At 40.0% G+C, this 27613-nt stretch overlaps 1 protein-coding gene across 1 annotated transcript in view; it reads right to left on the bottom strand.

The window, feature by feature from the left end:
- LOC108441114 (N-lysine methyltransferase SMYD2-B) overlaps positions 1–27382 on the bottom strand; it is a 34479-nt gene extending 7097 nt beyond the window's left edge. Inside the window, exons 1-7 of the mRNA XM_017720455.2 lie at positions 27108–27382; positions 19051–19114; positions 17908–18018; positions 14856–14916; positions 10721–10845; positions 3178–3245; positions 2597–2699 (exon numbers count right to left, since the gene is read on the bottom strand). Of these exons, the coding sequence (XP_017575944.2) occupies positions 2597–2699; positions 3178–3245; positions 10721–10845; positions 14856–14916; positions 17908–18018; positions 19051–19114; positions 27108–27280 (705 nt within the window). The 5' untranslated portion in view covers positions 27281–27382. The remainder of the gene's footprint in view (positions 1–2596; positions 2700–3177; positions 3246–10720; positions 10846–14855; positions 14917–17907; positions 18019–19050; positions 19115–27107) is intronic.
- Positions 27383–27613: the final 231 nt, after the last annotated feature.

Raw genomic sequence — 27613 nt, forward strand, 5'->3', positions numbered from 1 at the left:
ATAACGTAGACATTGGACTAAAACTGGCGGGCAAAAGTTCGGTTTTCATGTGCCATAAGCCAAATTTGGGGCAAAAGAGCCTGCTTTGAATGATCTTCAATGATTTTCAAGTTTCAAGATGCATTGAATTCAGATCCCATAAACAGTAATCAGAAAACAGTTATAATGAAGAAGTTACTTTGGTGGTCTGTTGTTGTCTGTTGATGACGTTGATACAGGAACATGACGGGATAATCAAAGGTACATACTACTTGAACCTGTTTCATCACATAAAAAAGCCCTGGTAGATTTTGCCCCATGTTAAATGTTACCCCTGCTCTACTTTACTGAGGATTAGTCCATTGCTGTCAATGCTATGGCCCACTGATCCAATGACCAGCACAGTTCAGGTCAGAATGGGGCATATCTGGGTTACCACAGGCATCATATTACCTGAGTGTCGCTTCTGTGTGATGCAAGTTCACAAATCATGTTTTAAATAGCTCTGGATTCAGTTACAATCAGCTGTCGCTCTCACACACGTAGGCTCACACACACACACACACACACATGCCGTCATCTATGGTTCTACATGATTAACAGCCTACAGCTCCTGCACGTCCAGTCCTGTTACATAATCTTTTCCCCAAAACCTGCTCCACACTCATTCACCTTAAAAACCCTATTTTCATCTTTGACTTTGCTGTTTTAACTTAAAACTATATTTACATTAGACCATAAAGTTAAACAGCTAATATCAGCATTATAACTGAAATATGCAACATCATACAAACATCAAAAAACAGAGGTTGAGGCATTTCAGAGGAGATTAGATTTAAGATAATCATATTGCATAAGGAAGCTTCCAAAATACATTTCAAAGATATTATATCTCCACTGAAATATTCCTTGGTTTATTTTACTTAAATCAGGACTCTGATGGATGGATTATAGTAAGGCAATAAGCCACGAGAGGCTGCGTATTACTGTAATTTTATTACGGGGAATGAAAATGTTCTTTCTCCCTTCACTGTGATAAAACCACTGTAATGTGCAGCCTCAAGTGATTTATTGCTTTTATAAAACGGTGTTATAAAACGGTGGCCAACATGAAATGTGCTAAGACGCACAATTTTTCAGAAAATAATTTGTTATTGATAATAATCGACTTAAACTATATACTGAAACATAATACTAAAATTATTCCGCCATCGTTATCGTTGGTATCGTTGCCAAGCAACCATGAACCACTGAATGAGAAGAACATTCGGTCACACATTGTTATATATTGATGTAATTTCATGAATTTTTCTAAACTTTTTGTTGTATATCAATGAACATTTGATGACACAGCACTGTTTAATGCAAAAATGCATTGAGTTGTGGCCGTGTGATTGGCTGATTAGCTATTTGTGTTAACAAGCAATCGAGCAATTGTACCTAATAAAGTGGCCAATGAGTGTATAAGCTTTTTGCTCCTGAGTGGTGCGACTGTCTAAGCGTTGGCCCTATCATCAAAAGGTCGTGAGTTTGGTCCCTGGTGATGCTACAGCTGTCCGTAGCCGGGAGTCCAAGAGAGCACAATTAGCCTCACTCTCTGGGTGGGTAGGATGGCCCCCACCTCTCCCCCAATCACTCAGCATGACACTAGTAGGTGCAGGCGTCTGTTAGCTGACGTAACAGATCTGGCGGTTGGCGTTTTCCTCAGAGCACGTTCAGCTGTCCAATGACGTTGCGTTAGAAGCAGTTCGAAATGAGGTGGTGTGCTTTACAGGTGTCGGAGGAAGCCTGTGCTGGTCTTCACCCTCCTAGTGGTCGTGTGAATGGGAGGAGGGCTCTGACTAGTGGATGGAATTGGAGATGACTAAATTGGGAAGAAACTGCGGGGGGGGGGGGGGGGGGGGGGGTATATTTATTTATTCATCTAGTTAGTTAGTTTTTTTTAGTTTTTTCCTAATTTTCTCAAGTTACATCTTAGTCATGGGCAGGGGAAGATAAGCATGTTTCCTTTGAGACATGTGAAGCACCATTGCATCTTCTCAAATCGCACTGGAACATCGAACGTTACTGGACAGCTCAACACGCATGGAGGAGAACACTAAGAGCTGGTTCTGTTATGAGTGATGGAGGGACATTTTGGACTTTTTTGGACCAGCTGGCATCAACAGGGATCGAGCATGTAATATCCCAATGATAGGGCCAAAGTACAGACAGTTGTGCCGCCCTGTAACCCAACTTATTAATGTAATATTACAAATAAAAACAAATGACTTGTCAAGATGAGTTAGGACCTTTAATGAGAAGTTATCAGGACTAAGTAAGAGCAGCAGGACATTAGACCAGCTCAGTTGCTCTGTAGCTTTTTTCTCAGTATCAGATAAAATGCATTACTAGTGCAGGCTTATAAACAACAGCTCATGTTTTATGTCCATGATGTTTAAACTATTTACCAGGCAAATAACCTAATAGAGTCTAGGCTATTAAACACGATCAACTAATTATAAAAGCCCTCTACCCTGGAGATTAGGCTGTGACAGTGCCTGCTGTATAAATATCATGTGGAGTGCTAGGCAAAAGCATCCTGACCTTTGCCCTCATTAAACAGCTGTGGTCTCACCTCGTCTCCCTGGCCAACATCCTGCACAGCCCGCACCTCCGCTAACGTCCCTCTGTATGTGACTATGGCATTTGGACAACAGCTATGATTCATCAGAGCAACACTGAGAAAGAGAGAGAGAAAGAAAGAGAGAGAAAGTGAAAGAAAGAAAGAAAGAAAGAAAGAAAGAAAGACAGAAAGAAAGAAATGAAAATAGAGTAAGAAAGGAAGATGCATGCAGAGAGAAAGAGATAAGTAGAGAGAGAGAGAGAGTGAAGAAGAGAAAGAAAGAAAGAAAGAAAGAAAGAAAGAAAGAAAGAAAGAAAGAAAGAAAGAAAGAAAGAAAATGGATAAAGAGAGAAGAAAAATGGAAAGATAGCTTAAAAAGGGAGGGAAAGAAAAAGGATGGATGGAAGAAGACGCTTAAAGTGGTCTAATGTCTAAAAGCCTTTTTCATGCAAACAGTCAAAGACGAACTCTACGCCGTTTGTGAAACTGGACTAATTGGTAACCTGGGAAACAGGACAGTGTGAAGCGCTCTGGACACCATCATTGATTAACTGACAAAATGCGCATCTGTATGTGTCTGTATGTCTCCTTACTCTGGAAACACTGCTGAGCCCAAGTGTGACAGTTCCTCATCCTCCACTGTGAAGCCATTACAGTTCACCTGTTAGACAGAAAAAGAGAAAGTGACTGCAGCAGCATTGCTTTTTTCTGGAAAGCATAGGACAGAACAGGACAGAAGAGGGCAGGGCAGGAGAGGACAGAACAGAACAGGGGAGGACTGAACAGAAGAGGGCAGGGCAGAAGAAGACAGAAAAGGAGAGGACAGGGGACAGGACCAGAAAGGACAAGATAGGATAGGAGAGGACAGGACAGGGCAAGAGAAGACAGTAGAAGGCAGAACAACAGAGGATAGGGCTGGAGAGGTCAGGAAAGGACAGGACAGGAGGGGGCAGAACAAGATAGAATAGGGCTGGAGAGAACAGGACAGGGTAGGACACGAGAGAACAGAACAGGAGAGCATAGGAGAGGACAGGACAGTAGAGGGCAGAACAAGAGAGGACACAAGAGGACAGAACAGAAGAGGACAGGGCAGGAGAGGGTAGAACAAGAGAGTATAGGGCTGGAGAGGACAGGACAGGGTAGGACAAGAGAGGACAGAACAGGAGAGGACATGAGAGGGCAGAACAGAAGAGGACAGGGCAGGAGAGATCAGGACAGAACAAGACAGGAGATGACAAGACAGGAGAAGACAGAGCAGGGGTGGGCAGAACAGGAGAAGACAGTATAGAACAGGAGAGGGCAGGATGGAACAGGAGAGGACACAAGAGGGCAGAACAGAAGAGGACAGGGCAGGAGAGATCAGGACAGGAGAAGACAGAGCAGGGGTGGACAGAACAGGAGAGGGCAGGATAGAACAGGAGAGGACAGAACAGAACAGAAGAGGACAGGATAGAACAGGAGAGGGCAGGATAGAACAGGAGAGGGCAGAACAGAACAGAAGAGGACAGGATAGAACAGGAGAGGGCAGGATAGAACAGGAGAGGGCAGAACAGAACAGAAGAGGACAGGATAGAACAGGAGAGGGCAGGATAGAACAGCAGAGGGCAGGATAGAACAGAAGAGAACAGAACAGAACAGGAGAGGGCAGGATAGAACAGGAGAGGACAGGACAGAACAGGAGAGGGCAGGATAGAACAGAAGAGGACAGGACAGAACAAGAGAGGGCAGGATAGAACAGGAGAGGACAGGACAGAACAGCAGAGGACAGGATAGAACAGGTGAGGACAAGATAGGACAGGACAGGTGAGGACAAGACAGGAGAGGGCAGGATAGGACGGGATAGTCAGTTTTGCATTACGTACACTGTGAATGATAACAGTGTGCAGTAAAAACATTTTAAGCAAGTATTCATGTTTAACAGACGGACAATGTCCTTAAAAGCAGAGTACATATATAATAATAGGACTTCAGGCCAATTTCAGGCCTAGAGGAACTATATGATTCAAATACATGTTTAAACTTAATCGTCTCCTCACGAGCACTGAAGTGCAGGTGTTTGTTATGTTTTTATGGGATTCAGGACAAACACTGAACATTCAGGAGAAGATGAGGGATGGGTGGACACCCTACAGAGTGAGAGTGAGAAAGGAGGCAGTTAGAACTTCTCTCCCACTAGGAACCATCTACTTAGCTACTTAGATCACAAGGTGCTGCTCACTAGTGATACCTAGAATTAATAAAGCTCCATCAGGGGGGACAGCTTTCTCATACAAAGCCCCCCAGCTCTGGAATAATCTTCCTGTTAATGTTCAGGACTCAGACTCAGCCTCAGTCTTTAAGTCTAGGCTGAAAACTTACTTGTACAGTCAAGCCTTTGGTGATTAGTCTTCCCTGTCAGGTCTAGACCTGCCGGAGTCTCTGCTGCTCTGTTTTACTGTAATCTGTGGTCAGCCACTCTTTACAGAACTGACTCTGTGTTTTTCTTTCCTTTCTTTGCCGAGTTGATCAGCTGCCCATCCTGTGCGTCTGATGCTGTTGCCTCTTCTGCCTTGATCGGGTGCCACTGCTCAGCAGCCTTCTGGACCAGCTTGATCACCATTGAGCTTCTTACTGTACAACGCTGTGCAGTCCTCACCCTCAGATGCTGCTGCTGCCACTGCTAATCATAGACTAATCAAATTAACCAGTGCCCACCTGTTTTCCCCTCTTTATACTATAATACTTTACACTAACAATGTTTACTATCTGGTGTCGACCAGAGGACGGGTTCCCTTTCTGAGTCTTGGTTCCTCTCAAGGTTTCTTCCTCTTTTAGGGAGTTTTTCCTTGCCACTGTCGCCACTGGCGACGCTCATGGGGGCTCGGATTTTCTTTCTGTAACACTGAATGATCTGTAAAGCTGCTCTGTGACAACACCTGTTGTAAAAAGCGCTACATAAATAAACTTTGCTTGCTTGCTTGCTTATGAAAGCCTATATAGCGGGTTTAGCTTTCCAGGCCTGCAGATCTGTCTCTTTCAACACTTCCTTATCCTGACCCACATGCAGCCATCCTTCACCAGCATGTCAAAGACATCACCACCACTCTGTTATGGGAAAGAGAAGCTGATAGACTCTTCGTATTGGTCAGCACGGAGCTAATTTCAGCAATCCATGGTATGCTTCTTTAAAATGACACTGCGGTCATTTTTTTGTTTTCACAAAAAAACATTTCCACCAACTGGCCACTTCATTTAATACACCTCCTTGTTTCTACACTCATTGTCCAGTTTATCAGCTCCACTTACTGTATAGCTGCACTCTGTAGTTCTACAGTTACAGACTGTAGTCCATCTGTTTCTCTGATACTCTGTTACCCTGTTCTTCAGTGGTCAGGACCCCCATGGACACTCACAGAGCAGGTATTATTTGGATGGTGGGTCATTCTCAGCACTGCAGTAACACTTACGTGGTGGTGGTGTGTTGGTGTGTGTTGCGCTGGTCTGAGTGGATCAGACGCAGCAGTGCTGCTTTAGTTTTTAAACACATCAGTGTCACTGCTGGACTGAGAATAGTCCACCAACCAAAAATATCCAGCCAACAGCGTCCTGTGACCACTGATGAAGGACTAGAGGATGACCAACACAAACTGTGCAGCAGCAGATGAGCTGTCGTCTCTGACTTTACATCTACAAGGTGGACCGACAAGGTAGGAGTGTCTGATAGAGTGGACAGTGAGTGGACACAGTGTTTAAAAACTCCAGCAGCATTGTTGTTCGGATATGGTCAATATTTTAGCTGGATCTGAAAAAGGATGCAACTGACCCTGATGTGAAGAGCAGAAAATTACACATGAAATCACATGAATTCAGATCCAGATGCTGTCATTCAGTCTGCATGGCCATGAGATAAATAGTATCCAGCCTATGACTTTGTGCAAAAGTGGCTGACCTCTTGTGTCCACACAGCTCGGGCAAAAATCTCATCTGTGGCACGTTGAGGGAAAAATCATATTCATATCATCATATGTATTCATAAAAAAAGTAAGTGATGGAAATAACGTTAAAGTTAAAGCAGAACTTATTTTTTATTATTGTTTTTTTTAAGGAATTCACTTTAACTTTCCTGGAGTTCCTATGTGAAAACTTAACATAAGGCGTTTTTATGCACAAGACACCACTGATATGTTTACAACTATGAGATTTAGAACATTCTGTTCCATTCAGGAATCTAGTTCAGTTGGCATGGCAATCCGAAGCTTCAGCCAGGATTAGAGCACCAGTGATAAATGAGGAATGCTGGACTGGGAGAACAGAGATGAAGAAGAGGGGGAGAGAGAGAGCAAGAGAGAGAGAAAACTCCATTAAAGGCTATTAAAGGCTGTGCTGACTACTGTAAACTGTAGACTGCCCAGCCTGTTTTTTCTCATTATTATTATTGGGGTGTTTGGCCAGATCTAATAAACTCATGAATTTCCCTTTTGATTTGATTGGCCAAGTGCGTTGGTATTGAGTGTCTGTATAATTTCCCCAGTTTCCCATAGACAACACAGCTTGAACACACATAGCTTGGATGTTCGCATCAGCATTACACCACTGAACATATACTAAATAATAATAACAACACACAGAAACACTGTTACTGAGGGAAATCTGTGTTCAGCCAATTAAAGAAGACCATTCACTCCATAATTATTACCATCAGACTGTAAAACTACACACTGCAGATTCATACTGGATTAAAATCTCTCCACAATTATTACAGTCAGACTGTAAAACTACACACACTGCAGATTCATACTGGATTAAAATCACTCCACAATTATTACAGTCAGACTGTAAAACTACACACACTGCAGATTCATACTGGATTAAAATCTCTCCACAATTATTACAGTCAGACTGTAAAACTACACACTGTAGATTCATACTGGATTAAAATCACTCCACAATTATTACAGTCAGACTGTAAAACTACACACTGTAGATTCATACTGGATTAAAATCACTCCACAATTATTACAGTCAGACTGTAAAACTACACACACTGCAGATTCATACTGGATTAAAATCACTCCACAATTATTACAGTCAGACTGTAAAACTACACACACTGCAGATTCATACTGGATTAAAATCACTCCACAATTATTACCGTCAGACTGTAAAACTACACACTGCAGATTCATACTGGATTAAAATCACTCCACAATTATTACAGTCAGACTGTAAAACTACACACACTGCAGATTCATACTGGATTAAAATCACTCCACAATTATTACAGTCAGGCTGTAAAACTACACACTGCAGATTCATACTGGATTAAAATCACTCCACAATTATTACGGTCAGACTGTAAAACTACACGCTGCTGATTCATACTGGATTAAAATCACTCCACAATTATTACAGTCAGACTGTAAAACTACACACTGCAGATTCATACTGGATTAAAATCACTCCACAATTATTACAGTCAGACTGTAAAACTACACACACTGCAGATTCATACTGGATTAAAATCACTCCACAATTATTACAGTCAGACTGTAAAACTACACACTGCAGATTCATACTGGATTAAAATCACTCCACAATTATTACAGTCAGACTGTAAAACTACACACTGCAGATTCATACTGGATTAAAATCACTCCACAATTATTACAGTCAGACTGTAAAACTACACACGCTGCAGATTCATACTGGATTAAAATCACTCCACAATTATTACCATCAGACTGTAAAACTACACACTGCAGATTCATACTGGATTAAAATCACTCCACAATTATTACAGTCAGACTGTAAAACTACACACACTGCAGATTCATACTGGATTAAAATCACTCCACAATTATTACCGTCAGACTGTAAAACTACACACACTGCAGATTCATACTGGATTAAAATCACTCCACAATTATTACCGTCAGACTGTAAAACTACACACTGCAGATTCATACTGGATTAAAATCACTCCACAATTATTACAGTCAGACTGTAAAACTACACACTGCAGATTCATACTGGATTAAAATCACTCCACAATTATTACAGTCAGACTGTAAAACTACACACTGCAGATTCATACTGGATTAAAATCACTCCACAATTATTACAGTCAGACTGTAAAACTACACACGCTGCAGATTCATACTGGATTAAAATCACTCCACAATTATTACAGTCAGACTGTAAAACTACACACACTGCAGATTCATACTGGATTAAAATCACTCCACAATTATTACAGTCAGACTGTAAAACTACACACACTGCAGATTCATACTGGATTAAAATCACTCCACAATTATTACAGTCAGACTGTAAAACTACACACACTGCAGATTCATACTGGATTAAAATCACTCCACAATTATTACCGTCAGACTGTAAAACTACACACTGCAGATTCATACTGGATTAAAATCACTCCACAATTATTACAGTCAGACTGTAAAACTACACACTGCAGATTCATACTGGATTAAAATCACTCCACAATTATTACAGTCAGACTGTAAAACTACACACACTGCAGATTCATACTGGATTAAAATCACTCCACAATTATTACAGTCAGACTGTAAAACTACACACTGCAGATTCATACTGGATTAAAATCACTCCACAATTATTACAGTCAGACTGTAAAACTACACACACTGCAGATTCATACTGGATTAAAATCACTCCACAATTATTACCGTCAGACTGTAAAACTACACACTGCAGATTCATACTGGATTAAAATCACTCCACAATTATTACAGTCAGACTGTAAAACTACACACTGCAGATTCATACTGGATTAAAATCACTCCACAATTATTACAGTCAGACTGTAAAACTACACACACTGCAGATTCATACTGGATTAAAATCACTCCACAATTATTACAGTCAGACTGTAAAACTACACACACTGCAGATTCATACTGGATTAAAATCACTCCACAATTATTACAGTCAGACTGTAAAACTACACACACTGCAGATTCATACTGGATTAAAATCACTCCACTCAACAGAACCAGTCAAATTTCCAACCTGTGCAGGAAATTACATTTAAAGGTCTCCCATTGAAATATCAAGGAAATCTCACTACTAGTTGTTCTGAAAGATCTGAACAGGTGATGACAAAAACACAGAGGGCTTTTCTGCTACTGCCCTCGCTCTGAGCGATCTCTGACCCCTGACCTCAAGGTGACTGACACGGTCAAATGCCTGTCATTAACTGCCTGACAGAATTGTTAAGTCAGCAGGAACAGTGTAGTGACCTAATGTCTTTCTTTGTCATTTTATAGTTCACACTGGTAAACCTGAACAGCTGAACACCAACGTTGTAGAACTTCAGTGACAGCCTAATGATTTCTAGGAACTAAACCAACTCAGTTCATTCATTTTATATCATTATCATTCCTGTAGTACTACTCTTATTTCATCATTCAATTTTTACTGGAGACAAAAAGGTTGAATCTACTCTCGTCCAATCAGGATTTTCTGCAGTGATATGTGGGTAGAAAGAGCTAAGCAACCTCTTCCACTGACTAGGCCTTCAAGAGCTGGTGGATGTACTGCTAATGTAAGTAGGAAGTAACAGGGGAATCGATGTTTTTAATGGGCGGGGCTAATTCTGTGTGGAAAATCATCACTCTAGACCTCCTGAAAGTTACAGTTACTGTGACTACGAGCTGCCGAACCAGGTTTTAGTCAGTTGATGAAAACAGAAACGGCCCTATGTCAGAACTCGTTACTGAGTCACTGCAAACCTGCTATAGACAAGGCAAAACACATGATAATGTTTGTTACAAGCTTCAAATGTCTTTATTTAATATAGAATTTACATAAATATTCACTGACATATTATTATAAATCCCATAGAAGTGCGAGCAGAAATTAGCATAGTTTTTTTTTGAGTATTTATTCTTTTGGTAACAAGTAAATTATGTAGTTTTATTCAACCTAAATAAATACTTTGAATACGTTGAATAGCACTAGTTAATTTACTCGTTACTACATTATGTGTTTATTTTGGGTTGATCTGACGAGCCACTTTTACAGTGTATAATGGTAAATATTTGAAAAACCAACCATATTTAACACGTTTTCTGATGCCAATATACTGCAATTTCTTTGCATGTGTTTGTGTACCTGAGCAAACAGAGTAAGCAGAGCTTGGTGGTCAGGGAAATCCAGGTGTTTAGAGTAGAAGTGATGCAGACCAGCGATATCTGCTTCATTCATTTCCCTCTTCTCATTATCCAACCTATCCAGGTCTAAGCGAGAGAGAGAGAGAGAGAGAGAGAGAGAGAGAGAGAGAGAGAGAGAGAGAGAGAGAGAGAGAGAGAGAGAGAGAGAGAGAAAGTTGTGTAAGCTCTGTGTAGTCATGATTACAGTAAGAAGTACTTGCCTACTGCTGGTAAAGTGCACTACAGAGCCCAGAAGAAAGTCAGTGGCTTATTTGACTTCATTCAGAGCAGCAATGCCCAAACAAGAACAAGCGACAAGCTTCACTGATCAAGAGAGCTTCATACATTTCAGTGTTCGCTCATCACACCACTCACTTAGCCGAGTGTACAGAAAAGACCACAGTTAAACAAACTTAGCCATGTTTGGGAAAATGGAAAAAAGGACAAAAGGCATAAGAAATGAAACTGAACTGTGGGATGAAACTGAACAGAGAAGAATAAGATGTAGTTGAATAGAGTGTCAAAGAAAATGGATTAGAACTGAGTGGTATAATAGAATGGGATGGGGAGCTGAGGGGTGTTAAATGAATGGAATTTTAATAGAATGAGATATTGAATGGAATGGAATACAATGGAAAATGCTGTTGGATGGAAAGGAATGGGGTGCTGAATGGAATATAATGTAGAAGAATTGAATGAAACAGTGTGTTGAATAGAATAGGAAAGAATCGAATGCATCATAATACAATGGAATGGAATTTGAAAGGAGTTGAATGGAACGAATTTTTAATAAAATGAGTTATTGAATGGAATGGAATAGAATGGAAAGGAATGGAATACAATAGAAAAGGCTGGTGTACGCAGCAGAATGGAAAATACGGTTAAATGGAAAGGAATAGGGTGTTAAATGCAATCTAATGCAGAAATATTGAATGAAACTGTGTCAAATAGAAGGCAACAGAACTGAATATAGAGCAATACAATGGAATAGGGTGCTGATGGGTGTTAATTGGAACGGGATTTTAATAGAACGAGTTGTATTAGAATTAAATGAACTACAACAAAATAGGCTGAGATATTGTAACACTAGTCCAACTGACCAGATGCTTGCGAATGTAAAAGTTCAAAGAGTATTTCTTAATAAAGCGTGGCTTAACAAAAGGAGTGTCACGGCCAGACCAGGTCAGAACAGCGAAGAGCAGAAATACAAACGTGGGCAGTGAGAGAAAGTGTGCTCACTTCTGTGCTCTAACATACAGTCATCAGCCACTTTATTAGGTACACCTTGCTAGTAAAAGGTTGGACCCCCTTTTGCCTTCAGAACTGCCTTAATTCTTCGTGGCAGACTTTCAACAAGGTGTTGGAAATGTTCCTCAGAGATTTCGTGGGTTATTTGAGTTCCTATCATCTGGAACCAGTCTGCCCATTCTCCTCTGACCTCTCACACCAACAAGGCGTTTTCATCCACACAACTGACCGCTCACTGGATGTTTCCTCTTTTTCGGACCGTTCTCTGTAAACCCTAGAGATGGTTGTGTGTGAAAATCCCAGTAGATCAGTAGTTTCTGAAATACTCAGACCAGCCCATCTGGCACCAACAACCACGCCACGTTCAAAGTCCCTTAAATCCCCTTTCTTCCCCGTTCTGATGCTCGGTCTGCACTTCAGCAAGTTGTCTTGACCACCTCTACACGCCTACATGCATTGAGTTGTGGCCGAGTGATTGGCTGATTAGCTATTTGTGTTAACAAGCAACTGAACAGGTACCTAATGAAGTGGCCGGTGAGTGTGTGTCAGCCCTATTGTTGTGTCAGCTGTATTGTCTTACAGTTGTGTGTCTTTTGGGGGGTTATCTGTATGGTTCCTTCTGAGGTGAGAACAGCTTCACTCCCTGGGGTCCCCAGAGCCCTTCCCCAACCTTTTGATCATCACCTACTGTCCTCCCCCTCCCTCTTTGCTTCCTCCCCCAATCCTTACTATCTCTACTACCACGTCAGACCATGTATTCTTTAGACGGGTGACAGAATGATGACCAAGCTGTGTTCATGCATGATTCTCTGCATGCATGTGAATAAAACAGAGCAGGTACTATTTGGGTGATGGCTCATTCTCAGCACTGCAGTAACACTGACGTGGGGGTGGTGTGTTAGTGTGTGTTGCACCACTGATGAAGGACTAGAGGATGACTGTGCAGCAGCAGATGAGCTGTCGTCTCTGACTTTACATCTACCAGGTGGGCTGACAAGGTAGGAGCGTCTAATAGAGTGGACAGTGAGTGGACACAGTGTTTAAAAACTCCAGCAGCACTGCTGTGTCTGATCCACTCAGACCAGCACAACACACACTAACACACCACCATCACCATGTCAGTGCTGAGAATGATCCACCACCCAAATAGTACCTGCTCTGTGAGGGTCCATGGGGGTCCCGACCACTGAAGAACAGGGTAACAGAGTATCAGAGAAACAGATGGACTACAGTCTGTAACTGTAGAACTACAAAGTGCAGCTATACAGTAAGTGGAGCTGATAAACTGGACAGTGAGCATAGAAACAAGGAGGTGGTCATAGTGTTATGCCTGATCGGTAAACAACAGTTCAATAATCAGTGATTGGTCGAGTCCATGGTGGGAGAGTCCAGAGAATAATGCTGTTGAATGCAAAACGCTATTGAATGGAACTAAACAGAGCAGATTGTTGAATGGAATAGATTTCAGTAGAATGGAATTGAATGGGCTTTGAATATAAGGTATAGTGTAGTGTAGTGGTTAACACCTCTGCCTTCTATACTGTAGACTGGGATTCAATCCCCCATCATGGCAAGCACCCTACACTATACCAATAAGAGTCCTTGGGCAAGACTCCTAACACCACCTTGGCTTCCCTGTGTAAAATGATCAAATTGTAAGTCACTCTGGATAAAAGCATCTGCCAAATGCCATAAATGTAAATGTAAATGAATATAATAAACTATGAATGGAACAGAATAGGGTGTTGAATGGACTGGATTAAATAATGGATTAATGGATTGTAATAGAAGGGAATGAGATGAAACTGGTGTTGTAGTAGAATGACGTGTTTCAAATGTATATAAAAAATATATACATTGAGTTTACTGTTTACCGTTTTCTCTCATAATGAGGAGGATCTGCTCAGGACAGCACATCTGAGCAACACACACAAAATCACACACTTGCATACGCATAAACACACATGCAGTACACACACACACACGCTGAAAAAAGTGCTTTGAGTTTACATAATTAAAATGTAAAAATGTGTGAAGAGACTTCAGGCGAATAAAATGTTAATAAAACACATCAAAGAAATCTTTGCCACAATAAGCAAACTTGTACTGACATAGTATATTATCTTTGTGTCCAACCACTTGACATATATACGTAGCTACTTGCAGGCCTTCGACACTCTGAAAGAAAAAAAATAGCAGAGAAAAAAATATATATTTCATAAGTGTATGCACGTCTATTAAAATGAATTAGTGTTAATAGATTTACACTGTTGAAAACTCGTGTAGAAGTACTAAACTTTTTATGTTGCTTTTTACTTAAATACTTTCTGTATTTTTGTTTTTTTATCTTTTAAATATTTTACTGTTCATTCAATTTTATTCATGTTTTTATGTCCTTATTTTTTGTTTGTTTCTTAATAAATTGAGGGGGATTTTAATTTAATTTGATCGCTTCATTCTTAAGAATTTTAACCTGTGACTTGTAAATTGACTATTAATATTATTATTAGTCCATTTTAAGCAATAAGTAAGTGTGTGTGGGAGGTGTAGATAAGGTTTAGTAGGTTTATGTACTAAACTCTGTCCTGACTATTTTTCCAACCTCACTTTATCTCTCAGAATGTAACAGGTGGTTTTTCTTAATGTGCCTTTAAGACTGAAGTATGTAAATGACTTCATTCTGACTGGCCAGCCTGTATTATAACATGTCATAACATGTAAGTAGTTTCATTAGTGCTGGACATCAATATATACACAAAGACAGGAGCAGATGCAGACAAACAGCAGGACAGACACACGTGCAGACTGAGATAACAGACAGAATGATGGAGGTGTTTATTGCTACTTACTGGCCTCCATGTCCTTCAGCAGCAGCAGCTTCTCTGATGCACTCCTGTCTTTCTGAACCTTCTGCATATCAGAGATAAAGAACGAGAACCGTAATTCAGATTTCACTGCAGTATCACTGAGCTACGAAAACAAATAATCAGCCCCCTAACCCCCACCCTTATCACTCAACTTCAAACTTACAAAAAACTGAAAAAATGTTAATTTACTAGGGAAACATTGGTAAAGTTTCAAACATGTACTGTAAACTGCAAAAGCATCCAGCTGTAAATATCATCATGGCTGTCTATGAAATGCTTTTATCTATCACGTGAAAGAAATGTTGGAAAACTAATAAACGTTGTGCTGTTCCTGGCTGTTGGGAAGCAAATGGTCATTTCGGCCTACTGATGGATCCGCAGATCCAAAAGAGAAAGCATATTTTTATTAGGCTCTTGAGGATTTTTAAACTGAATAGTAAAAACCTTTAATTATTAAATATAAAAAAGTTTTAAAAAAGTTGAATCAGTTTTTAGTATTAAAAAAACACTGATATTTTTATATTATGTCTTCAGAAAAAAGGGCTATTAAAATGTGGAATATAGGCCGACTTATTCAAAAACTACTACTGCAAATTATTCATTAAACACTTCAAACTATTTAGTAGCTCAGTAACTACTATACAGTATGTAGTAATTACTATAAATTACTATGTAAATTTAAAACAAAAAGTACTGTTCAATAGTATTCAATAGTAATAAAACTAAAATTACTAAAGTACTAAAATTATTCAGTGACTACACTCTTAAAAAGACGGTTCTTTGAGGGTTCTTTAATAAAGAAAATGGTTCCATGAGCCACGAACACTCACAAAACCGTTTGCATGATTAAAGTTTTTGTCATTTTTTCATCATAAAATGGCTCTTCAGATTGATGGGGGCAGCTGTATATAGAATTTTTTGAGAAGCACCAAAAAGGGTTCTTCTATTGTAACAAGCTCTTATCATAACAGTAGCAGAACTCTTTTTGATGCTATATAGAACCCTTTTCAAAAAAGCTCTATATAAAGCCATATACAACACATCCGTCATCAATGTGAAGATCATTTCATTGTTCACGGTTCTATATAGAACCATTTTCATTAATAAAGAACCCTTGAAGAGCCATTGTTTTTAAGAATGTACTTGATATATTTCGGTAATGACTTAAAATTATTTATTAACTACTATAAGTGAATCAGTAACTACAATGGATTCTTCAATAATTAAATTATTCAGGATCTACTGAACAATACCGTAAGTTCTAGCTATAAGCAGTGGTGGATGAAGTACAGAAATCATGTACTTGAGTTAAAGTCGAGACCCCCAAGGTAAAATATTACTCCAGTAAAAGTAGAAGTTCCTCCCTTTAGACCTCCACTTGAGTAAAAGTACTAAAGTATTTACCTTCAAATGTACTTAAGTATAAAGTAAAAGTACTAAAAGAGTAATTCTGGCTCTGATGTCCTGTTATCATTTTTATAACCAGACTGGCTTCATGAACTCATTTCAGGTGAAAGTCCTCCAGCGTCTCTCTTGGTAAACCAGTCTTTTAATAGAACGTCATTAATTAGTGACGCTGACGTCTATTAAAATGATCAGAAGCACAAAACACTGAAGGTAAACAGGTTCCATCAGGGAGAACCTGGGAGAACCAGGGAGAGTGGCTCTGAAATCACTTTTTACACACAAGCAAAGTTTCAGTTTCAGATTTATTTACAACTTAGTTCCAAGTTTAAGTTGAATAAAAACTGGCTTTAAACTCAGGATCACAGATGAGCTCCTTTACTATGTTGATCTGTAGGCGTCTGTTCATAAAAATAAACCAGCCCAAACTCATTTACTATAAAATGAAATGGTGTTTGTAGAAATTCAGAAAAAAGCCGCGTCAGTCTCGACTGCATATGTGGACATATTTCTATATTGAGCTCTATTTACACAAAGTTAGGTTAGTTCATCATTTATGTTGAACAGACTCTCCCAAAGTTTTACGCTGCTGCGCTGACGTTGAACCGCGTGCTGCACTGGGTCGGTATGACCAACAGGTCAAAACCAGCTCTAAACAAAGTGACCGCTGGGCCCTGATTGGTGCTCTGGCTTTGCGCTTCTTTCACTTTAACATGTTACGTTTTTATACACACAGAAACCAAAAGAAACGACAGATTTCTCAGAATGTAGGAGGAAAAAGTCGGATATTTAACTTTGAAATGTAGTGGAGTGAAAGGAAAAAGACGCCCAATAATGGCAAAACTTCAGTACAGATACACCAAAAATACTAAAGTACAGAAACTAATTACATTTACTTAGTTACTGTCCACCACTCCCTATGAGGGTGAGGAAGAGACATGTGGTCCTACAGAGTTTAAGCCTTTACATTTTTAAAAAACACTGTGCTCAACTGAATCACTTATAAACCGCTGATTAGTGGTGGCTGTATCGCTGAAAGAAGGATCTTCTTTCTCTCTGTTCATCTCTCAGTGACAATCTGAACCACCCGCAGTGCATTCCTCATCTTCTAGCTTACATAGTGTCCAATAACTCCAGGCTTGGCTCTCAGCCTTCTGGACAGAAAGAGGCCGGAATAACTCACACACTGCAGATACCTGCTGTATACGGAAGCCTTCCGGCCACGGGGCGTCCTTAACACGGCTGTCCAACATTCTGTCCTTGCTGCAGCAAGACTGTCCTTTTGGAAGCTACTCAAAGCTGTTTAACTCTTAGAAGTCCCAGTTATAGCCCATGATAATGAAAGCATGCTGTCATTTTATATGGACTGCTTCTCACTCATAGCTCATTGGAACAAATGGAGATTGTGTGGACGGGGCAGATTGTACGCTTTCCATCCACATTTCCATTTGTAAGGAAAAGAGGAGATATTTTATCATAGTCTTATTGAATGAAGACCATCCTGTAGAAGTGGAAAAGCAAGTCAGAAATGTTGATGAGGAAATAATTAATGTGCAATTAATGTAGCTATTTATGTAAATATACCTGTTTTAATTAAAATAATGACTCTTATTGCAGTGATGGTACTGACCAGTGTGGCAATGATCCGGGCCACCAGTCTGACCGTCTCTGATGGACACCAGTTCTCCCCAAATGCACACATAGCTGAGCATTCCAGCTTGTGCATGGCCCAGTCTCCTCTCTGCAAAACGCAAACGCATTAATATATACATAGCAGCGCAGTTCAATTATCATATTACCACTAGAAAAAAATAGTTGAGGTAATGGGCCAAGAACACCAGACTGACATAGCTGGTGATAATTTGTAGGAACCATTGTTGTGTGTTGTTCTCCTAAGAGTTTAACGTCAGCTCATTAACAGCGGGAGCCTAGCTATGTGGGTGGGGGGTGGCGGTGGCAAGCAGCAGGCACAGGGTGGGCACTTCCCATCCAGCTGAAGAAAAGAACTATTAGCCGTTTCTAACACTCAGTCGGGAGCGCCAGCATTTGAGCAGCATAACAGCTGTAAGTCATTGTACTTGTTCCCTGTTTGCAATCAGCCGGTCATCAACACTTAACAGTCATTTTTCCAGGTTGATAGCAAATATTAAAAAAATAAACTGAACGTTGAACTTTTACTTCTCTTTTTCAGCTATCTGTAGCAGCGGCTATGTAACCTGACCCACCCTTCCCCCTCTATAACTAACACAACCACCATGTGCTGACAGCATGTGCTCTACACATGCTTCACTTTTACGTATTGAATGAATTCAATCATTCAAAATTTCACCTACATAATTTTTACGTTTTTTGTTTTGGACTCTATTTGAACACCAAAGTAACAGTTACCCTTTACAGTGATTTTACCAACTATAAGTTGTTTCTTTTAATGCTAGCTTAATTGCTCACTGAAAGTCAGTCAGGCCCAACTAATGAGACTTGGGGTGGGGGTGGGGGTGGGCGGGGTCATGGAAAGGTGCTGCTCACAATTCTAATTCTGATTGATTCATGAAACCATGTGACATCACTGTCATCCAACATAGTCCCACCCAACTCAAATCCAGCACAGGGAACAACAGCTACAAGTAGAAACATCTCACTATTGAAACTGCATCATTCTTCCTTTGGCAGTCACTAGTACTTTTATGCAAGAAGCTATAGCTAAAAGGGTAAAACAGGTTAAGGATCGCCTCCTTAATTAACTCAAGCTCTAACTAAAACACATACATCTTACCTGACATTCCACATTGCAGTAGAATGCTTTCTTGCATTTTCCGCATTTAGCAAGTCCCTCTTTCCTACAGGAAAGGAGAGACAGTTATTTTTATAAACACACAAAATGACAACAACAACCCAATGATTATCCCGCCAAGAGCATATGGCCTACACACACACACAATTCACCATGGCTGCCAATAAACACACACACACACATACACACTGGTGCCTTATTACAGCACATGGTATTGTGTGTCCCCATGGAAGCCAGAAACACACACTGTGTTGCGCAGAAGGATGAAAATACCCACTGACACACTTACAGAGCTTATACAAACCTCATATAACATGAACCATTAGACACAGTTGAAACCTCATCAGCCGTAAAGCAGAGTAGTATTCTTCCTATACAAGATTGCAGCACTGAGATATAAATATCAAGCTTAGTGTAAATCTCACTATATTGAGACACATCAGCCTATTGATTGGAATAAACCTGCCCACAGTCAGTCCATACAAATGTATTCTTCCATCTAATGCTTGCTTTTATTGCTTTACTTGATTACAACAAGCAAAGCAGCTGTTGCTAAAGAACTCATTTCATCACCACAAATGGGCCAAGACTTGGTGACATTCAGCCATATTTATAGACGTGACCTTTGGGGGACAACCTGTTCTTGCATTGGTCCGCTCTTTAAATGTGAGGAACCAGTCTTGCTGGTGGTCGCTCTTCACCCACCCAAATACACACCCTCCTGCTTACCACAATTGTCTGAACTATGTCCATCTGTGTGACTAATAATGAGAGACCTCTTCTGACTGGTGATATCAATTTTCATACTGATGAAGCCTCAGACAGAAAGGCTACTGAATTCAAGCAACGTTTACACATATTTCACTTTACCCAGCAACATTCTACTGTGTTGACTTGAAAGACAGAGTAACAAAAATGAAGAAAAAATTAAACACGCTCTACATGACAAGTCTCCTATACATATTCGCTCAGCAATGCATCATACGGTCAGCACATTTAACTGTAAACTAAGGTCAATTTTATATAATGTTGCACCAGAAACTAAAATGAAGTCCTTGACCACAAAAATGCCTTAGAAAAATAGACAAATCTATTGAAAACAAAGCAGAACAGAAGTGGAGGAAAACTAAGCTAATTATTCACGATAAAATTCCTAGAAACATGTATTAGAAATATGTATAACAATGCAGTATAAACAGAGGGACAGAAATACTACCCAGGACTCTGTTTTCTCACATCTTAAAGATTTCTTAAATTAACACAAGATCCATGAAAATTCCAGTCTGGCTTCAGAGCAAATCACAGCACTGAAACGACACTAGTGACTGTAGTGAATGATCTGAGAATAACTGCTGATATTTGTGATTTTTTGGTACTTATTTTTCTGGATTTAGCTGCTGCATTTGATACTAAAGACCACAGAACACTTCTAAATTGGCTTGAGAACTTGATTGGTTTGTTATACTGGTTCTCCACATATTGAAGACAGTCTTTTGTAAGTATAGGTGAACATATCCCAGATAAGCATGACATTCTCTGTGGTGTACCACAAGGCTCTGTACTTAGTTCACTTCTGTTTACTTTGTATATGCTGCCACATGGTCAGATTATTAAGAAGCATGGCATCAATTTTCATATTCATGCAGATGATATACTTTATTTATCTGTAGTTCTAGATGTCACCACCATAGATAAGCTGGAACATGTCTGTCCAGCATTGTTAGCTGGATGAAGACAAGACAGAAATAATTTAAACTGGTAGTGAAACAAAGAGGAAACACATGTATGGAAGACTTGGAAATCTGGCTCAATGAATAAAAACTGAAGTTAGAAATCTTGAAATTCTAAGGTTATAGAAATGTATAATAAACCTGCCAGCAGGCCCTAGCTATATTAGGAGTCAACTCTGGTTCCTCATGGTCCAGGTCCCCTAGCTTTTTTGTGCTGAGAGCTGCATATTAAGGGGGGCTCTGTTTACCAAATTTCTTCCTGGAGATTTAATCACCTGTATCTAGCACTCCTCCCTCCCTTACCTAACACCAATGCCTCTCATCCAGCCTATCAGGAACGTCTAAAGAAGCTGATTAGCCTGAGCAGGTGTGGCAGATTGTTTCTGGAACTAGACTCTGTAGCCAGGCCTTCCATGTTCTGACTGCTTCTTTGATCAAAAATCAATCTGGATGTAACCTTGATTTACCAAAAATCAAATATCAGGCTGTCATTCTGAACACAGCCCAAGATCACAGGACCAGGGTCGTGAGTACTGCTGTGTTGCAGTTGGCTCACACCACCTCCAGCTCAACCCACTTATAACTAAGGACACCTGCAGGACTTTTTGGCTGGAGGTTAGGGAACCATCCCTGTGACCGGAAGGTTGCCGGTTTGATCCCCTTGGCTGGCAGTCCATGACTGAAGTGCCCTTGAGCAAGGCACCTAACTCCCAAATGCTCCCCGGGCGCCGTGGATAGGGCTGCCCACTGCTCTGGGCAAGTGTGCTCACTGCCCCCTAGTGTGTTTGTTCACTAGTGAGCATGCATGTTGGTGTTTCACTGCACGGATGGGTTAAATTCAGAGGTCTAATTTCACAGTGTGCAAAACACAGTGACAAATGGTTGTAAATTCTATTCTATTCCTAAGTATATATTGTTTACCTGCTGGCTTGTGTGGTAATCTCTTTGTGCTATGACACTGAAGCCCCTTAATTGAGCTACATCCTTCTCATTACTGGGGTGGGATAAAATATAGATTATAGAGGTATATTGTATCACTTTCTTTTATGATGTATTGCCCACACACTAGCGCCAAATATGGATTTATTTATTGAAACGTGCATGTAAATGCTCTAAACAGACTCCCCTTTCCGACTTAATTTACCAGATTGACTACTTCATGACTCCACATGGTGGCGCTATGGCACTAATCAAATGAATAGAGTAAACCTACGGTGAAGAAAGAGAAACTCACAGGGGACAAAAGGCGGACAGCGGGGCGAAACTAATCGGACAGGTACCCACCTATTTCAAGTGGAAGGTCTGGGCCCACTTCGGCTTTTACAGCATTGAAGGGACAAATGAAATAGACAAAGACTCGATTTGCAAGAATTGTCTCTTTAAAATAAAGTACATGGGCAACACAACGAACATGCACAGCCACCTTCTTCATCATCATCTTGATCTGGTTGTTGAGAAAAACTGAGAAAATGGCTATTTTACATTGGCATAATGCCACAAATAGTCAGTGTCTATGTGTGTTAGAGAGGCATGAAGCTAAGCCCCGTGCTTTGTTGTACATTGTTTCATATCAGTAGTCAAATTCTGTGAAACTGTCACAAATAAATACACAATTCCAGCTATTTGCCTATTTAGGAGCATTTTTGTTTCCTTCAGTCACACAGATGTTAGATGTTGTGGCGTATCGTAGAAGATTGTCTTGCAATGTATCGAGTATCACAGAATGGCAGTATCATCATTATTGCAGGCAATGTATCATGATAATATCGTATCATGAGATGCTCTGTGATTCCCACCCCTACTCATTATAGCTCTTCAACAAACTTAGTAATTAGTCTGATTTGGCCAAGAAAAAGCAAACATGCTAAAAAAAACTGAAAATGAAAGATAAAACGTCTTAACTGGAGTCTTAAAGAATGCTGCCTATAATCCAGGTCCGCTTGGTTTGGACAAGCCTTGTCATGTATCAGTTATGCAGTCTGTTGCTAGACATGGAGCATCTTTCCTGCATAGCAGATCAATGGTTGTTGGCTTGGTGGTAAGATAATCTGTGACAGTATTGTTATTATTCTGCTCCATTGCAGTCTCATGGAACTGGGGGTGGGAAATTAGGTTGCCTCTGCAATGCAGTAATCAGGACATTTCTGAATGCCACTCTGCCTCTCCTGGGCCACTCTCTGGAAGCTCTGAGGTGAGCTCCCACAAATGGCCCTGTCCTAATTCTCAAAGAATGTGCTCTTGTTCCAGCTTCCTCTCGCTCGTCTCTTCTAGCTCACCTAATAACATTTATTTTTTGACAAAATTAAAACGATTCACTAGTGAGAAGTGTTCATTTCTAATTTCCGGGGATGCCTTCACTGCCCGTATAGGTATTGGCGGCAAAGTTCTCCAAGTTAACCTGTATCATACCATCTTAAAAAGATGCTTCTTCAGGGGTTCTTCGGTAAAGACACTAGGACTCATTCACTAATATCCTCATAAGCTTTTTCTTAAAAAAAGGTCCTAAGAAAAGGTCTACATCAGATTCATAACCTTCAGAACTGTTCACACCTTTTTGCTCTTAAAGTGTACATAGATCCTGTTGTTACCTGAGGACAAATCAACTAAGAAAACATTGGCGAATGTCCGAATCAACGTAAAAAGTGGGTTTTACAAAGAACTTTCTTCTTAAGAACGATTGATGAATGAGGCACATTAGTTTTGTATAGAACCATAAACACTCAAAGTAGCATATTCATGCGTAAAGGGCTCTTTGCATCGTGACATCTTCAGATTGATGGAGAATCTTTATGAAATTGGTTCTATATAGCACCTAAATGGGTTTTGCTGTTGTTATGATGTCAAGCTTGCAACAGTAGAAGAACCCTTTTATTTTGCTATATATATTTCAACACATTCTCCATCATTCTGAAGAATTATTTCATGATGCACAAAACGCTTTAGGCATCAATGGTTTCTGGAGTGTTCATAGTTCTGTACAGGACCATTGTCTTAACTAAAGAACCCTTGAGGAGTGTTCATAGTTCTGTACAGGACCATTGTCTTAACTAAAGAACTCTTGAGGAGTGTTCATAGTTCTATATAGGACCATTGTCTTAACTAAAGAACCCTTGAGGAGTGTTCATAGTTCTATATAGGACCGTTGTCTTAACTAAAGAACCCTTGAGGAGTGTTCATAGTTCTATATAGGACCATTGTCTTAACTAAAGAACCCTTGAGGAGTGTTCATAGTTCTATATAGGACCATTGTCTTAACTAAAGAACCCTTGAGGAGTGTTCATAGTTCTATATAGGACCATTGTCTTAACTAAAGAACCCTTGAGGAGTGTTCATAGTTCTATATAGGACCGTTGTCTTAACTAAAGAACCCTTGAGGAGTGTTCATAGTTCTATATAGGACCGTTGTCTTAACTAAAGAACCCTTGAGGAGTGTTCATAGTTCTATATAGGACCGTTGTCTTAACTAAAGAACCCTTGAGGAACCATCTTTTTTGAGAGTGTATTGATAACCTTGAAAAAGTACCAAAATCTTGGCAAATGAGACCATCCTGAATATAGGTAGCATGTCTAGAATATCAAATTGTGCAATTGGTGTAAGATTATTATTGATTGTCTGACTTATTTCTAGACATTTTACTAGTCTTAAGTAATTTCATGTTATTCCATTGGCAGATCATTCTCCTTGTTTCATGAAATAATCGCTCAAGAAACAAGCAATTGGAATGAATTGGCAATGGAATGAAATTTCTTCAGTAGATCAAATCACTTCCCCTTCTTTTTTTTAACAATCTCTTTATTTTAACAGCAAGACTAAAAATAAGACATACTAAACATACTGACTAGATTTTAAATAATTTCACTTGCCACAATATATATATACATTTGTATTAAAATCCAAATTTCCTTCAGGAAGGTCTACCCCAGGATCTGATGCCCCACTACATATATGACTCAGGACACAAGTTGGCATATGCTTCGCTCCATGAATATGCATTTCAAGGAGGAGACTATAATACAGGCCTAGAAATATCTTTATAGCATGAGCTACATCAGCTATGCCCAAATGTGGTCAAGTGGAATCATTACTCCATGCTGAACACATGCTCCACGCTCCACATGCCAGCCTATATCAGGTAGCCATTTATGCTTTAATGAAAGATCAACTGCCGATTCAAAAGCATTCACAGATGCAAAGCACCTAAAATTACATTCAGCTACTACCACCAGTTACATACGAGTCTGGAGAATTGTTGTTAAGGTAAATTATAAGGTATCTATAGTTAATAATGTTGCTTCAATATGGCAGGGAAGCAGCAGCCAAAGACAGCCAATAACTATGGCCATGCTTTCAGATAAAGATCCCTGATGTTGAATGAATGCTTACAAACCGAAAGATATCAATGAATTACCCCTTACAGTAATGAATCAAATACAGTATTGAATGAACACTTACAGTACTGAATTAATTACGGCATGGAATGAACACCTAGAATACTGAATGAAACACAGTGCTGAATGAACACCTTCTGTAGTGAACGAAATGCAGTGTTAAATGAACACCTACAATACTGAATGAAATACAGCACTGAATGAACACCTAAAGGACTGTATGCAGTACAATGCTGAACATACACCTACAGTACTAAATGAAATAGTGTTTAATTAACACCTACAGTACTGAATGAAAGTGTTTAATTAACACCTACAGTACTGAATGAAAGTGTTTAATGAACACCTAGAGTACTGAATGAAATAGTGTTTAATGAACACCTACAGTACTGAATGAAATAGTGTTTAATTAACACCTACAGTACTGAATGAAATAGTGTTTAATGAACACCTACAGTACTGAATGAAAGTGTTTAATGAACGCCTACAGTACTGAATGAAAGTGTTTAATTAACACCTATAGTACTGAATGAAAGTGTTTAATGAACACCTACAGTACTGAATGAAATAGTGTTTAATGAACACCTACAGTACTGAATGAAATAGTGTTTAATTAACACCTACAGTACTGAATGAAATAGTGTTTAATGAACACCTACAGTACTGAATGAAAGTGTTTAATGAACGCCTACAGTACTGAATGAAATAGTGTTTAATTAACACCTATAGTACTGAATGAAAGTGTTTAATGAACACTTACAGTACTGAATGAAATATTGTCTAATTAACACCTACAGTACTGAATGAAATAGTGTTTAATGAATGCCTACAGTACTGAATGAAAGTGTTTAATTAACACCTACAGTACTGAATATAATAGTGTTTAATGAACACCTACAGTACTGAATGCAATACAGTGTATAATGAACACTTACAGTACTGAATGAAATAGTGTTTAATGAACACCTACAGTACTGAATGAAATAGTGTTTAATGACGCTTAGTGTTTAATTTCATTCAGTACTGAATGAAATGTTTAATGAACACCTACAGTACTGAATGCAATACAGTGTATAATGAACACCTACAGTACTGAATGCAATACAGTGTATAATGAACACCTACAGTACTGAATCAAATATACTGTTTAATGAACACCTGCAGTACTGAATGCAATCCAGTGTTTAATGAATACCTACAATACTGAATGCAATACAGTGTTTAATGAACACCTGCAGTACTGAATGAAATATACTGTTTCATGAACACCTACAGTACTGAATGCAATACAGTGTTTAATGAACACCTACAGTACTGAATGCAATACAGTGCTGATTGAACACCGACAGTACTGAATGAAATTGTGTTGAATGAACACCAACAGTACTGAATGCAATACAGTGCTGAATGAACACTGACAGTACTGAATGAAATTGTGCTGAATGAACGCCTACAGTACTGAATGAAATTGTGCTGAAGAACACCGAAAGTACTGAATGAAATTGTGTTGAATGAACACCTTCAGTACTGAATGCAATACAGTGCTGAATGAACACCTTCAGTACTGAATGCAATACAGTGCTGAATGAACACCGACAGTACTGAATGAAATAGTGCTGAATGAACATAGTACTGAATTATGTAGCCCAAGCTGTATCCAGCAGTAGGGATTTTGCTGTTACTAAATACCGACTGCCTCAGTGGTTTCTCCACTGTGATTAGCAGTGCATTAGCAAGCACCTGATATTAATCAGCAACAGGGCAGGTCGAAAATGTTTTCACAATGCTTCAGTAATAACAGCATCACTCAGAACGCGGATAATGCGCATGCGTAATGGTTAAGAGCGACCGTATGACCTAATGCGTGACGCCAGCAGCCTGTCGGAGGCGAACGCGGTTAATTGCGAAGACTTTAATCACCTTGTGAAGCAGTGCTCGCAGATGTAGCCCCTCTCGCTGACCGAAAGCACGTGCGAGTAAGCGGGGCACGAGAAGAGCAGGTCCCCGATCCTGTAGGGTCTCGTGGCTCGCAGACCCCTGCCCTTTCCCGGGCTTTCGAAAGATTCAATGCCGTCCATGCCCTCGTGCTTCATGGCTGTGCGTGATGCGCGCGCGTGCGTGCGTGTCTGTGACTCTAGCGCGGGTAAGGCTGGCGTTGCTGTGAATGAGTGCACGCGCCCGGGTCTGAGTCAGGTCTTATGCGCGAGCCGCCGAAGTCCCGCCCCAAAAATGTGTTTATGCCAAACTCACTTGGCGCGCGGCGGCTATTGGTTACAGCGGCGATTATGTAAGCAAGGCATAGTGTCGTAAGACGCGCGCGCATACAGACACAGAGGCGCGCGAGCGAGCATGCACACGAGCGCAGTTTAGACTGATTTCAATAGCAGAGAGGCGGCGGGTATTAATTACAGTGACAGCGACGGGGC

The sequence above is a fragment of the Pygocentrus nattereri genome, chromosome 4 (genome assembly GCF_015220715.1).
Source record: "Pygocentrus nattereri isolate fPygNat1 chromosome 4, fPygNat1.pri, whole genome shotgun sequence".
NCBI lineage: Eukaryota > Metazoa > Chordata > Actinopteri > Characiformes > Serrasalmidae > Pygocentrus > Pygocentrus nattereri.